Source organism: Mesoplodon bidens (assembly GCF_964165515.1).
Source record: "Mesoplodon bidens genome assembly, chromosome: 6".
Classification (NCBI taxonomy): domain Eukaryota; kingdom Metazoa; phylum Chordata; class Mammalia; order Artiodactyla; family Ziphiidae; genus Mesoplodon; species Mesoplodon bidens.
Genome location: NC_138162.1, coordinates 30,933,648 through 30,948,168, shown reverse-complemented (window position 1 = coordinate 30,948,168; position 14,521 = coordinate 30,933,648). Strand labels below are relative to the sequence as shown.

Here is a 14,521-nt window from a genome sequence, read left to right as displayed (position 1 = left end):
ACTGCGTGGTTGAGACTAGGGAGAGAAAGGGCCGTTGTGAGTTGATGGCACTTCTATTTCACTGGCTAAGCTCCAGGACTCTGACACCAGACTGTCTGAATTCAAATGCCAAGTCTCCCACTTATCAGTGGTGTGGCCTTGGGTGATTTCTTAACCTCTCTGTACCTCAATATTCTTATTTGTACAATGAGAGTATTAACAGGACCCACTTGAAAGCGTTGTCGGGAAGATAAATGACAATGTATACACAGTGCTTACAATAATGCCTGACATATGGAAAGTACATAGCATATGTCCGCTATCTATTATTCTTTTCTAAAATAAACCATTCTGGAGTACAGCACCAGGAAATAATGGTTTCTGAGCCCTTTGATACTGCAGTGCCATTGCAGTCAAGTTCAGAGGGTACCATGTCAGCACCTTCTAGGGAAGTGAGTCTCTTGAAATCCGTCCCTCATTCTAAAGGTCAATCTGAACTCTCTCCTAGCAATCAGAGATTGAAGGGGGAAGGGGACAGGACTTAAGCAGACGGGAAAGGACAATAGGATCCTTCCCAAGCCAAGAAAACAGCCTGAGCAAAGGTGAAAAAGAAGGAGAAGAATAACTAGAGGCAATGGAGATAGGAGTTGAAACAAATGAAAACAGCAACCTTTAATGCCCAAATACCCGGGCAGTATTAGGAAAATTCTAGAACATATAGGAGATGAAATATTCTCAGCCTTGAAAAATTATCTTTATGAAAAATACACAGCAACGTAGGAGAGAGCTTATGATAATACAATTTAAAAACAAAACAAAAACCTTAGCTGGAATAGTCTTTTTCTAAACACAATTGGAGAGTGACTTCTGTAGAAAAGTAACTGAAACATTTATAACAGCAACGTGGGAGAGAGCTTATGATAATACAATTTAAAAACAAAACAAAAACCTTAGCTGGAATAGTTTTTTTGTAAACACAATTGGAGAGTGACTTCTGTAGAAAAGTAACTGAAACATTTATAAACTTTTTTGTTTCTAACTTTGTTTTTCTTGCGCTGCTGGGCATGTGGGATCCTAGTTCCCCCACCAGGGATCGAACCTGAGTCCCCTGCAGTGGAAACACGGAGTCTTAACCACTGGACTGCCAGGGAAGTCCCTGTTTATATAACTTTTAGCTTAGGTGAAGAATCAATACATCATATATGAGAAAGCTCAGCCTGGTTTCCTATTATCGCCTACAACTATTGTATGTTTACTTTTCTGCTTACATAAAAGTGAATCAAAGACAAGTACATTGGCTTTTTAAAAAAATTATTATTATTATTATTATTTTAGTACGCGGGCCTCTCACTGTTGTGGCCCCTCCCGTTGCGGAGCACAGGCTCCGGACGCGCAGGCTCAGCGGCCATGGCTCACGGGCCCAGCCGCTCCGCGGCACGTGGGATCTTCGCGTACCCGGGGCACGAACCCGTGTCTCCTGCATCGGCAGGCGGACTCTCAACCACTGCGCCACCAGGGAAGCCCTAGCTTTGAAATATAAACCCAAACTTTGCGTGACTTCCTCATGATTAAAAAAAAAAGAATAAGACGGGTGGAGAGAGAGATTCATAAGGGTCAGATTGTTTTGGTCTCTAAATTCCCAGCTGGGGTGTTGGAATTTGAGCATTTTGTAAGTGGGAAGCCACTTACAAGTTTATGAGCAGAGTTGTTTTAGGAGACTTGATTTGCCAGGGGAAATCGGAAGGACATGAGTGGGATGCGTCTGGGGGGAGGAGCTGAGTGGGGACCCAGAGTCCCAGACTTCCCCCTTCTCCTCCCTGTCCCTTAACCTCCGCTGGTTGGATCCCTACAGCCCCACCCCCGTGCCCCACTCCACCACCACCAGCGACGGCCTTAGCAGTACGAATCTTTAAGTTGTTTTCTCAGTCAAATGAAAAAAATAATTAATTGGCCTTAAAAAAAATTATGGGTTCTCTTCCTAAGTCATCCAAAACAGGTGTCAGCAAACTTTTTCTAGAAAGGCCCAGAGAGTCAATATTTTAGGCTTTGAGAGCCATATAGCCTCTGTCACAGCTATGCAACTCTGCCATTATGGAGAGGAAGCAGCCTTAGGCAGTACATAAAGGACTGGGTGTGGCTGTGCTCCCATAAAACTTAACTTACAGAAAGAGGCTGGGGGCTGATTTGACTCATAGGCCACAGTTTATCAACTTCTGATCTAAAAGAGCGTTGTGTTATTTTTCTTAGAGAATAATTCTGTGATTTTTCAGTGCCTCTAAAGCTCCCTGACCCTCCCTTTCAGACACTTCCCATCACATACACTGCCATCCCCACCTCTATTTATGAGAGGAATGCCAGTGATGATATGGTGGGCTAGTGATCTCTGGAGCAGTGATGGGCAAAGCAGCGTGTTAAAGTGGAGGGGCTTTGGATTTCATCTCAATTTGAGCCCTGACTCTGCCAACTGTGTGACCTTATACACAGTGCACAACCTCTCTGAGCCTCCATTTGCTCATGGGCAAAATGGAGATAATAGGTTCAACCTCACAGGGTTTTTGTGAGGATTAAATGTTTGTAAAGCACCCAGCCTAACAACTGGCATGGAACTGGCACTCAATAAATAGTTACTAACCCACACTGGCTCTATAAATAGCTGTCAAACAGGACAGACCCAGCCTGCACGAAGAGAATTCCATTGTGGATCCAGCCTTCAGATCAGTACTGGCAGTGGAGTGAGAGGCAGTGGGATCATAAAACACACGCAAGGCTAGATAAGAAGGCAACACTAAATTTGAAGAGGCTGCCGCAAGACACATTTGTATCAAATGCTTCTGATGAATCATTTATTAGGCAGCCCCACTGTACCAAATCCTCTTGGTGGGTTGGTGGTTGGGAACATGGTCCCAGGCTTCCATGGAAGTAATAAGATCCTGCTCTTCATCCACAGACTCTCAACAGCTGGTGAGCGGGAGAACCTCGTGTAAACAGCCTCCTCTGAGTTCATTCTTCTGGGCTCATGGGACCAGTCACCTTCCCCTCAACTGAAAAATAAACACAACAAGAAAATGAATGCATCTCTCCTAGGGGAACACGACACAATGAGAAGCAATCAATAACAAGAAATAGTGTGGGATCATCTTTAGAGAAGACACTGTGAAATGTAAGAAGGCTAAACACACACACACACACACACACACACACACAGACTTAGGTTAACAGACAAGAAAGAGATCTGAGAGACTGGGTTCATCCTGATTTTGCCCCCTTATCAGTTGTTCGTTTCTGGGCAAGTTATTCAACTTCTATGCCTACATTTCCCCATTATAAAATGAAGATAATCATGGTAAGTTCCTTTAAGGTTTTTGTGAGGATTAAATGCATTACTAAGTAGACAGTGCTTAGAACAGTGCCTGACACTTTGTAATGAATACTAGGTTAGTGTTTGCCATTATTTGGTATCAGTATTACTCATTCACAAAGATGTTTTCAGAATAGCTGAACAACTGAGTCAAACACATAATGAATCAAATTCAAAACTAATCTGAAAAATCTGATTCTGTGGTACAGTCAAAGACCCAAACCCAAAATTCAAATAAAACTTGGATTTTTCACTCCCATGACTCAGTGGTGGGAGAGGTCAGACCAGGATGATGGGTGTCCCGTAGTTCAGTTCAATTCAAGGAACAGAATATCCTAACTCTTAGGAAATATACAATGAAGTAGTTAGGACTAAAAGGCCATGCTGTATGCAAATTGTTCTCAAGTAGTTAAAAAATACTAGATGTGCATATATATATATATGTATATATATATAGAGAGAGACAGAGAGAGATAGAGGGAGAAATGTTTAACAATAGGTGTAACAAGAGTCTATGGTATTCAGTGTACCATTCTTATTCTTACAGCTTTTCTGTAAGTTTGAAATCATTTCCAGATAAGTTTTTAAAAACCCATTAGGATGGGTTAAAAATAAAAAGAAGCATTGACTCAAGTTTGACTATCAAACAAGCACTGGGCCGCTATAGGACAAGCAGAGGTGACAAGGTATAGTCTTGACAAGACACCAGGAGAGCCTGGACCTGGAACAAGGAAAGTGGTTCTATGACTCAAATATCTAATGGAACCAGGCAAACTAAGATCGTCTGATACAGCTGTCTCCACAGTAGGCTCTGCTTGTCCCCAGGTGCCTAAAACAGCTTGTATGTGGCATTAAGAATAACATTGCTTGAAACCTTTGCCATAAGCTCCATTTTAGGGCTTTAGTCTTAAGATTTTTGTTTCCCATGCCAGTTGTCGCCTCTTTGCTGATCCCCCCGCCTCAACTTCTCTCCAACTTCGACCCATTTTGCAAACTGCTCACAGAATAAATCCCTCAACGGTCACTCTCACTACATCACCTCCTCACTCAGGAAATTACAATGGCTTCCTATTTTCCACAACCCAAATCTAAACTTTGCTGTCTTATCAGTCCCATATTTTCTGATTTTTATGTATTTTGATTTGCAGTTTCAACTTTTTTCCCTGTTGCTGAACATAACAGAACCTGGGATTCAACTGATACCCAATAGTGGTTGATGCTTAGCTGCAGTCATGTGGCCTGAGCACTAGGCTTATGCCAAAATTGTGATTTGTCTGAAATTGAGATAACAGTTATTTCCTCCTATATATTTTTTAATTTAAATAAACTTAAATTTTAGAATAGATTTACGTTTACAGAAAAGTTGCTAAGATAAAGAGTTTCCATATTCTCCACACCCGGTTTCCCCTATTTTTAACATCTTACATCACTATGGTACCTTTGTCACAATTAGTGGAGCCACACTGGTACATAGTTATTAACTAAACTCCATACTTTATTCGTATGTCATTAATTTCCCCTAATGTCCTTTTCTATTCCATGATTCCATCCAGGAGACCACATTACAGTTAGCTTTCCTCCTATTTTTAAATTTTAGAATATTATTTTAAAAGCCAAATGTAAACAAAATGTATAGTCTAACTGAATAAGATTTTATATGACACTTTGATGCAATATCTTTCCTACTACCCTTGAACATGAAAAAACTCACAGCATCTAACTCATCCCTAGGCGTGATTAGAACGTTTATCCTGAGTTTTCTCTGTGTCAGATCCCTTGGGAACCCAGAACAGTCTTCTCAGATTTCATGTCCAAGACTACATCTAATTAGCTGGTCCAAGAAAGCTTTGCTTCCTATACAATATAAAGGAATTCTCTACACAGTAACTCACATGGAGATTCCTGAAATCTCTTGTTTGACACAAACACATGGTGGTAAAATGGGCTTTCATTACCACCTGTGGAAAGTACCTCAGAAACATCACCACTGTATTATTCCCGCATGGGCCAGGAATACTTGTGTCCTGTATGGAAAACTATAGTATCAACTGCCCTTAAACAGGCAGAGACTTTTCTCTCATTCAGTTATAGGGAGTCTACCTACCGCACTCACAGAGCTCATTAGCTCATGGAGCTAATTGACAGACAATGTTTAATCACTCTTTCTAGCCACCGATTTGACACTGGATCTGCATTCTTTCCAACACCCTCATCTTTCTCTGCATAGCTGGAGTAGAAAGAAAAAGTTCATGATAACATTTAACCAAGTGGCCATGTTTTTGCCATCAGGAGTGGGTAATTTCCCATTCTCTCTCTTAAGGAAGAGAGATAATACCACTTCCTAGAAAAATTTCTTAGATGGCACCTGAATTTAAGTACAGTATCCTTTAGCATCCTGCTACGGGCTAATAGCTATAAAGATTTCAGATAACAAAAATATTTGAAAAGTAACAACAATGTTTTCCAAATGAAATACTTGGCATAGAATTTTAAATAGGCAACATAGGATTTTTATCACTTTTATTAAAAAAATTTTTTGATGTTTCCTTGTCTGTTAAAAAACGTAATATAAGATTAAAGGGAATTTTGAAAAAAGAAAAATTTGTACTTCTGCCATCCTCACATACTTGTTTTCAGGTTTATGACTTCCCTTTTGTCTTTGTCCACAGCCTGCGTTCCTTTCACCTTGCATTATTTTATACACATTTGCTGTGCTTCTGGTATTCATGTAATTTTTCAATGGTTACATAACATTTCATTAAGCAGATGTATAATTATTATTTAAATTTTTCCCTAATGTGCTCTATGAGGGCAAAGACTTCTGGTTTTGTCCCCTCTGTACCCTCAGCATTTAAAACAATGCTGGCAAAAAGTAGACACTCAGTACATATTTGTTGAATAAAAAGCAAATTCAACTGGTTTCAAATTTTTACTCATAAATTATTATTTTTCAAATTTCATCATGCCTTCGTTTGACTTGTTAATTTTTCTCACTCTACCTCCATGAAATAAAAAGTTTATTATGATTATTTTCTCTTTTTTATGTAGAAAACATTGAGTGATCAGTTTTCTTTGATGATGATTGGTATGATTCCATGTAAATCCCTTGTGTATTTGAAATGTCTTTATTCTATCCTCACATTTATGTCATAGTTTGTATAGATTATAGAGTTCTACAGTGGAAATCATTTTCCCTCTGAATTTTGAAATTGTCTTTTCATTTTCTTTTAGCTCTCAGTGCTCTCTTGAGAAAGCCAATGTTGTTCTGATTCTTGATCCTTTTTCTATGTATAATGTTTCTCCGCCTTCCCTGCTCTCTTTCTCTCCCTCTCTCCCGCCCTCTGTTCCTCCCCCAACCTCTTTTCCCTGAATCTTCCTCTTTTAAATAACCACACTTTTTAATGAATACACTCTTCTCTATTATGTATCTTAATTTAGTAATTTTTTAAAAAGTGTTCTTGCGGGCTTCCCTGGTGGTGCAGTGGTTGAGACTCCACCTGCCGATGCAGGGGACATGGGTTCGTGCCCCAGTCCGGGAAGATCCTACATGCCGCAAAGCAATGAAGCCCATGAGCCATGGCCGCTGGGCCTGCGCGTCCGGAGCCTGTGCTCCGCAACGGGAGAGGCCACAACAGTGAGAGGCCCGCGTAATGCAAAAAAAAAAAAAAGAAAAAAGATGATCCAAAATCTTGGAAATACAATGGAGAAAATACAAGAAACGTTTCACAAGGACTTAGAAGAACTAAAGAGAAAACAAACAATGGTGAACAACACAATAAATGAAATTTAAAATTCTCTAGAAGGGATCAATAGCAGAATAACTGAGGCAGAAGAACGGATAAGTGACCTGGAAGATAAAGTAGTGGAAATATCTACTGCAGAGCAGAATAAAGACAAAAGAATGAAAAGAATTGAGGACAGTCTCAGAGATCTCTGGGACAACGTTAAACGCACCAACATTCGAATTATAGGGGTCCCAGAAGAAGAAGAGAAAAAGAAAGGGACTGAGAAAATACTTGAACAGATTATAGTTGAAAACTTCCTTAATATGGGAAAGGAAAGAGTCAGTCAAGTCCAGGAAGCACAGAGAGTCCCATAAAGGATAAATCCAAGGAGAAAACATGCCAAGACACATATTAATCAATCTATGAAAAATTAAATACAAAGAAAAAATATTATAAGCAGCAAGGGAAAAAAAAACAAATAACATACAAGGGAATCCCCATAAAGTTAACAGCTGATCTTTCAGCAGAAACTCTGCAAGCCAGAAGGGAGTGGCAGGACATATTTAAAGTGATGAAAGGGAAGAATCTACAGCCAAGATTACTCTACCCAGCAAGGATCTCATTCAGATTCGATGGAGAAATTAAAACCTTTACAGACAAGCAAAAGCTAAGAGAATTCAGAGCCACCAAACCAGCTTTACAACAAATGCTAAAGGAACTTCTCTAGGCAGGAAACACAAGAGAAGGAAAATACCTACAATAACAAACCCAAAACAATTAAGAAAATGGTAATAGGAACATACATATCGATAATTACCTTAAATGTAAATGGATTAAATGCTCCAACCAAAAGACATAGACTGGCTGAATGGATACAAAAACAAGACCCATATATATGCTGTCTACAAGCTACCCACTTCAGACCTAGGGACACATACGGACTGAAAATGAGGGGATGGAAAAAGATATTCCATGCAAATGGAAATCAACAGAAAGCTGGAGTAGCAATTCTCATATCAGATAAAATAGACTTCAAAATAAAGACTATTACAAGAGACAAAGAGGATACTACATAATGATCACAGGATCAATCCAAGAAGAAGATATAACAATTGTAAATATTTATGCACCCAACATAGGAGCACCTCAATACATAAGGCAAATACTAACAGCCATAAAAGGGGAAATCGACAGCAACACAATCATAGTAGGGGACTTTAACACCCCACTTTCACCAATGGACATATCATCCAAAATGAAAATAAATAAGGAAACACAAGTTTTAAATGATACATTAAACGAGATGGACTTAATTGATATTTATAGAACATTCCATCCAAAAACAACAGAATACACTTCCTTCTCAAGTGCTCATGGAACATTCTCCAGGATAGATCATATCTTGGGTCACAAATCAAGACTTGGTAAATTTAAGAAAATTGAAATTTTATCAAGTATCTTTTCTGACCACAATGCTATAAGACTAGATATCAGTTACACGAAAAAATCTGTAAAAAATACAAACACATGGAGGCTAAACAATACACTACTTAATAATTGAAGAACTTAAAAACTGAAGAACTTAATAACTGAAAATCACTGAAGAAATCAAAGAGGAAATCAAAAAATACCGAGAAACAAATGACAATGAAAACATGATGACCCAAAACCTATGGGATGCAGCAAAAGCAGTTCTAAGTGGGAAGTTTATAGCAATACAATCCTACCTCAAGAAACAAGAAACATCACAAATAAACAACCTAACCTTACATCTAAAGCAATTAGAGAAAGAAGATCAGAAAAGCCCCAAAGTTAGCAGAAGGAAAGAAATCATAAATATCACATCAGAAATAAATGAAAAAGAAATGAAGGAAACAATAGCAAAGACCAATAAAACTAAAAGCTGATTCTTTGAGAAGATAAACAAAACTAACAAACCATTAGCCAGACTCATCAAGAAAACAAGGGAGAAGACTCAAATCAATAGAATTTGAAATGAAAAAGGAGAAGTAACAACTGACACTGCAGAAATACAAAGGATCATGAGAGATTACTACAAGCAACTATATGCCAATAAAATGGACAACCTGGAAGAAATGGACAAATTCTTAGAAATGCACAACCTTCCCAGACTGAACCAGGAAGAAATAGAAAATATGAATAGACCAATCACAAGCACTGAAATTGAGACTGTGATTAAAAATCTTCCAACAAAAAAAGCCCAGGACCAGATGCCTTCACAGGCAAATTCTATCAAACATTTAGAGAAGAGCTAACACCTATCCATCTCAAATTCCTCCAAAATATAGCAGAAGGAGAAACACTCCCCAACTCATTCTATGAGGCCATGATCGCCCTGACAAAAAAAATCACAAAGAAAGAAAACTACAGGCCAATATCACTGATGAACATAGATGCAAAAATCCTCAACAAAATACTAGCAAACAGAATCCAACAGCACATTAAAAGGATCATACACCATGATCAAGTGGGGTTTATTCCAGGAATGCAAGGATTCTTCAATATAGGCAAATCAATCAATGTGATACACCATATTAACAAACTGAAGGAGAAAAGCTATATGATCATCTCAATAGATACAGAAAAAGCTTTCTACACAATTCAACACCCATTTATGATAAAAAACCCTCCAGAAAGTAGGGATAGAGGGAACTTACCTCAACATAAAAAAGGCCATATATGACATACCCACAGCCAGCATCATTCTCAATGGTGAAAAACTGAAAGCATTTCCACTAAGATCAGGAACAAGACAAGGTTGTCAACTCTCACCACTATTATTCAACATAGTTTTGGAAGTTTTAGCCTCAGTAATCAAAGAAAGGAATCCAAATCAGAAAAGAAGTAAAGCTGTCACTGTTTGCAGATGACATGATACTATACGTAAAGAATCCTAAAGATGCTACCAGAAGACTACTAGAGTTAATCAATGAATTTGGTAAAGTACCAGTATACAAAATTAATGCACAGAAATCTCTTGCATTCCTATACACTAGTGATGAAAAATCTGAAAGAGAAATTAAGGAAACACTCCCATTTACCACTGCAACAAAAAGAATATAATACCTAGGAATAAACCTACCTAAGGAGACAAAAGACCTATATGCAGAATATTATAAGACACTGATGAAAGAAATTAAAGATGATACAAACAGATGGAGATTTATACCACGTCCTTGCATTGGAAGAATCAACATTGTGAAAATGCCTATACTACCCAAAGCAATCCAGAGATTCAGTGCAATCCCTATCAAACTACCACTGGCATTTTTCACAGAACTAGAACAAAAAATTTCACAATTTGTATGGAAACACAAAACACCCCAAATAGCCAAAGCAATCTTGAGAAAGAAAAATGAACCTGGAGGACTCAGGCTCCCAGACTTCTGACAATACTACAAAGCTACAGTAATCAAGACAGTATGGCACTGGCACAAAAACAGAAATAGAGATCAGTGGAACAAGATAGAAAGCCCAGAGATAAACCCACAGACATGGTCACCTTGTTTTTGATAAAGGAGGCAAGAATTTACAATGGAGAAAAGAAAAAGCCTCTTCAATAAGTGGTGCTGGGAAAACTGGACATCCCCATGTAAAAGAATGAAATTAGAACACTCCCTAACACCATACACAAAAATAAGCTGAAAATGGATTAAAGACCCAAATATAAGGCCAGATACTATCAAACTCTTAGAGGAAAACGTAGGCAGAACACTCTATGACATAAATCACAGCAAGATCCTTTTTTGACCCACCTCCTAGAGAAATGGAAATAAAAACAAAATAAACAAATGGGACCTAATGAAACTTAAAAGCTTTTGCAGAGCAAAGGAAACCATAAACAAGACGAAAAGACAACCCTCAGAATAGGAGAAAATATTTGCAAACGAAGCAACTGACAAAGGATTAATCTCCAAAATTTACAAGCAGTTCACGCAGCTCAATATCAAAAAAACAAACAACCCAATCCAAAAATGGGGAGAAGACCTAAATAGAGATTTCTCCATAGAAGATATACAGATTGCCAACAAAGACATGAAAAAATGCTCAACATCACTAATCAGTAGAGAAATGCAAATCAAAACTACAATGAGGTATCACCTCACACCAGTCAGAATGGCCATCATCAAAATATCTATAAACAATAAATGTTGGAGAGGATGTGGAGAAAAGGGAACCCTCTTGCACTGTTGGTGGGAATGTAAATTGATACAGCCACTATGGAGAATTGTATGGAGGTTCCTTAAAAAAATAAAAATAGAACTACCATACGACCCAGCAATCTCACTACTGGGCATATACCCTGAGAAAACTATAATTCAAAAAGAGTCATGTACCACAATGCTCATTGCAGCTCTATTTACAAATAGCCAGGACATGGAGGCAACCTAAGTGTCCATCGACAGGTGAATGGATAACGAAGATGTGTCACATATATACAATGGAATATTAGCCATAAAAAGAAACAAAATTGAGTTATTTGTAGTGAGGTGGATGGACCTTCACTCATACAGAGTGAAGTAAGTCACAAAGAGAAAAACAAATACCGTATGCTAACACATTATATGGAATCCCAAAAAAAAGGTTCTGAAGAACCTAGGGGCAGGACAGGAATAAAGACGCAGATGTAGAGAATGGACTTGAGGACACGGGGAAGGCGAAGGGTAAGCTGGGACGAAGTGAGAGAGTGGCATGGACATATATACACTACCAGATATAAAATAGACAGCTAGTGGGAAGCAGCCGCATAGCACAGGGAGATCAGCTTGGTGCTTTGTGACCACCTAGAGGGGTGGGATAGGGAGGATGGGTGGGAGACGCAAGAGAGAGGAGATATGAGGATATATGTATATGTATAACTGATTCACTTTGTTATACAGCAGAAACTAACACACCATTGTAAAGCAATTATACTCCAATAAAGATGTTAAAAAAAAAAAAAGAGTAAATGGGGAAATGTATATAAAGACCCAACACGATGAGTCACTCATAAAAAGGCTTTCAGGAAATAGCAGTTGGTATTATTTGATTGTTTTTTTTTTTTTTTTGCGGTACGCAGGCCTCTCACTGTTGTGGCCTCTCCCGTTGTGGAGCACAGGCTCCAGACGCGCAGGCTCAGCAGCCATGGCTCACAGGCCCAGCCGCTCCACGGCATGCGGGATCTTCCCGGACTGGGGCACGAACCCGTGTCCCCTGCATCGGCAGGCGGACTCTCAACAACTGAGCCACCAGGGAAGCCCTTGATTGTTATTTTTTAAAATGGAAAAGATTTAAGAAGCAAAGTAGTAGTGAAGGCAGAGGAATTTTTTCCCGGCTAAGGGAGTTATTTAATTTCTAATTTAAAAATAAAAAACATAAAACATATTACAATCCTGGGACCTTAAAGGAATGTAAATTTCAATGTAAATCAAGATCAAACATGAGGAAAAATAATGTTAGGCAGAATGCAATGCACGACGTAACCCCAGCAAATTCTCTAAAGCTGCTTAATAACTATGACATTGCCACCTTGTGGAATTAGTGATGCATTACACATCCGAGGAAATTTGAGTCTTTTTTTTTTTTTTACATAGTTGGTATAGAAAGACTAAATTACACAAATATTCTTACAAAAGAAAATAACATGTAACAAGGTGAGATCATACATAAATTGTTCAAGCACATACTTCCTTTAAAAATAAAAAAGTTAACTGTAGAAAGTGATGTTATAGGACATTTGGCGAACAAACAACAAATCAGAATTCTGTCATTTGAAAGCAATGACATCATTTAAAAATTATTTCTATTATTTCATCCCATTTTCTACTCATTTCTAAGTTAATATTATATAAGTAGGATTTTCCATGCTGTGACATTCATCACAATGATTTTTAATGGATGCTTAGCATTTTGTTGAACTGACGTGCCATACCCTGCTTCAACATTCCCTTAATGCTGGACATCTAGACTGCTTCAAGGTAAAACGTCAGCTTACTGCGATAGTTTCTTTACAGGTAGATATGAGGTATTTATTTATTTATAAAAATTAAAATATGTTCTTATGAAGGTAATACACAATTAGTATTTTAAAAGTTAAGCAAAATTAAGAAAATAAACTACAGTCACAATTTTCCAAACCAGATAACCACTGTTACACTTTGCAGAGTTTTTAAACACCCACACACATATATAATATATATGTAAACATACGTTAGCATACATTAACGTTTATAAAAACAAAAATGGGATTATATTACTGTATAATTACTATATAATTACTATATATATACTATATATATTACTATATTACACCTTTTTTTCATTTAAAATTCTATCATGTGCAATTTTCTATGCCAGTAATATCCATAGAAAACTTTATTTTTGTTGACTAAATAGTATTCCATTATATATTGATAGATTACTTAATTGCATAGATGTACTATGCAGTGCTAACTTCTGATATACACATTATGAACATGGTGCTTACAATTTGATGAGGGGGAAACAGGCATTAAACAAGTAAACAAGAAAAAGAAATATAGAAGCCTGATTTGTGATGAAATGCCACGAAGGAAAAAAATGGATACTAGGAGACAAAAATAGGGGTACATAAGTTGGTTGCAGAAGGTCTGCCTGAGGGAAAAAATTTGGACTTGAAGGACGAAGAATCTGTCATGTGATAACTGAGAAAGAAAGTTCTAAGCAGAGAGAGCAGTGTATTTGAAGGCCCTGAGGTGGAAAAAAATTCTTAGGAAGCACTGGAAACTGAAAGGTACTCACTGTAGCTTGCACTTAATGAGGCTGGGATAGATGCAGCTGGAGCGCTTCTCTGCCATGGCAGGGAGTAGGTACTGTACTTTCAGTCTGTGGCAGTAACATGGTCTGATTTCTATTTTAGAAAGCTCACTCTGCCGGTTCCGTGTTGAAGAGTGGATTGCGGGGGAAACAGTGGAAGATGGGAGACTAGTTAGTGGAGTACAGCAAGAACCCAAACAGGAGATGCTGGGGGCTTGGAGTAGCGTAGAGGTAATAGTTGGATATGAGATATAACGGCGTGGGGAGTTGGAAGATGAAATTAATATCCCATCCAGTCCCAAAAGTCAGCGGTAAATATTGCATCCAGGGTGGCTGCTAACATTTTCAGGGCTGAGACAAGAGGACAAAAGAAGACCCTTCTCCCATTCTCTCCCCACCGTTTGCCCTAACACTTGCTTGTGGATACCTGAACCCACTAATCCAAGCTCCAACCACACCACCTGCCATAGCCAGGATCCACCCTTAGGAGGAAGTGCCTGGAGAAGAGAGCCATGCAGGCCTTGTTTGAGGAGGGAGTTCTGGGGTCCTTTGTGGTCTCAGGGGAAGGAAGTGGGCTTTGGGTTGACTTCTTGCCCTTTGGAAGGGGTCCAGAGGGAAGAGGGCAAGGGTGAGGACCCTGATGCTCAGGATCTTAAGGTGGTAC

At 38.5% G+C, this 14,521-nt stretch overlaps 1 protein-coding gene across 1 annotated transcript in view; it reads right to left on the bottom strand.

The window, feature by feature from the left end:
• Positions 1-2,808: 2,808 nt before the first annotated feature.
• SLC44A1 (solute carrier family 44 member 1) overlaps positions 2,809-14,521 on the bottom strand; it is a 207,384-nt gene continuing 195,671 nt past the window's right edge. The window contains exon 16 of the mRNA XM_081238425.1: positions 2,809-3,020. Coding sequence (XP_081094551.1) covers positions 3,006-3,020 — 15 coding nt within the window. The 3' untranslated portion in view covers positions 2,809-3,005. The remainder of the gene's footprint in view (positions 3,021-14,521) is intronic.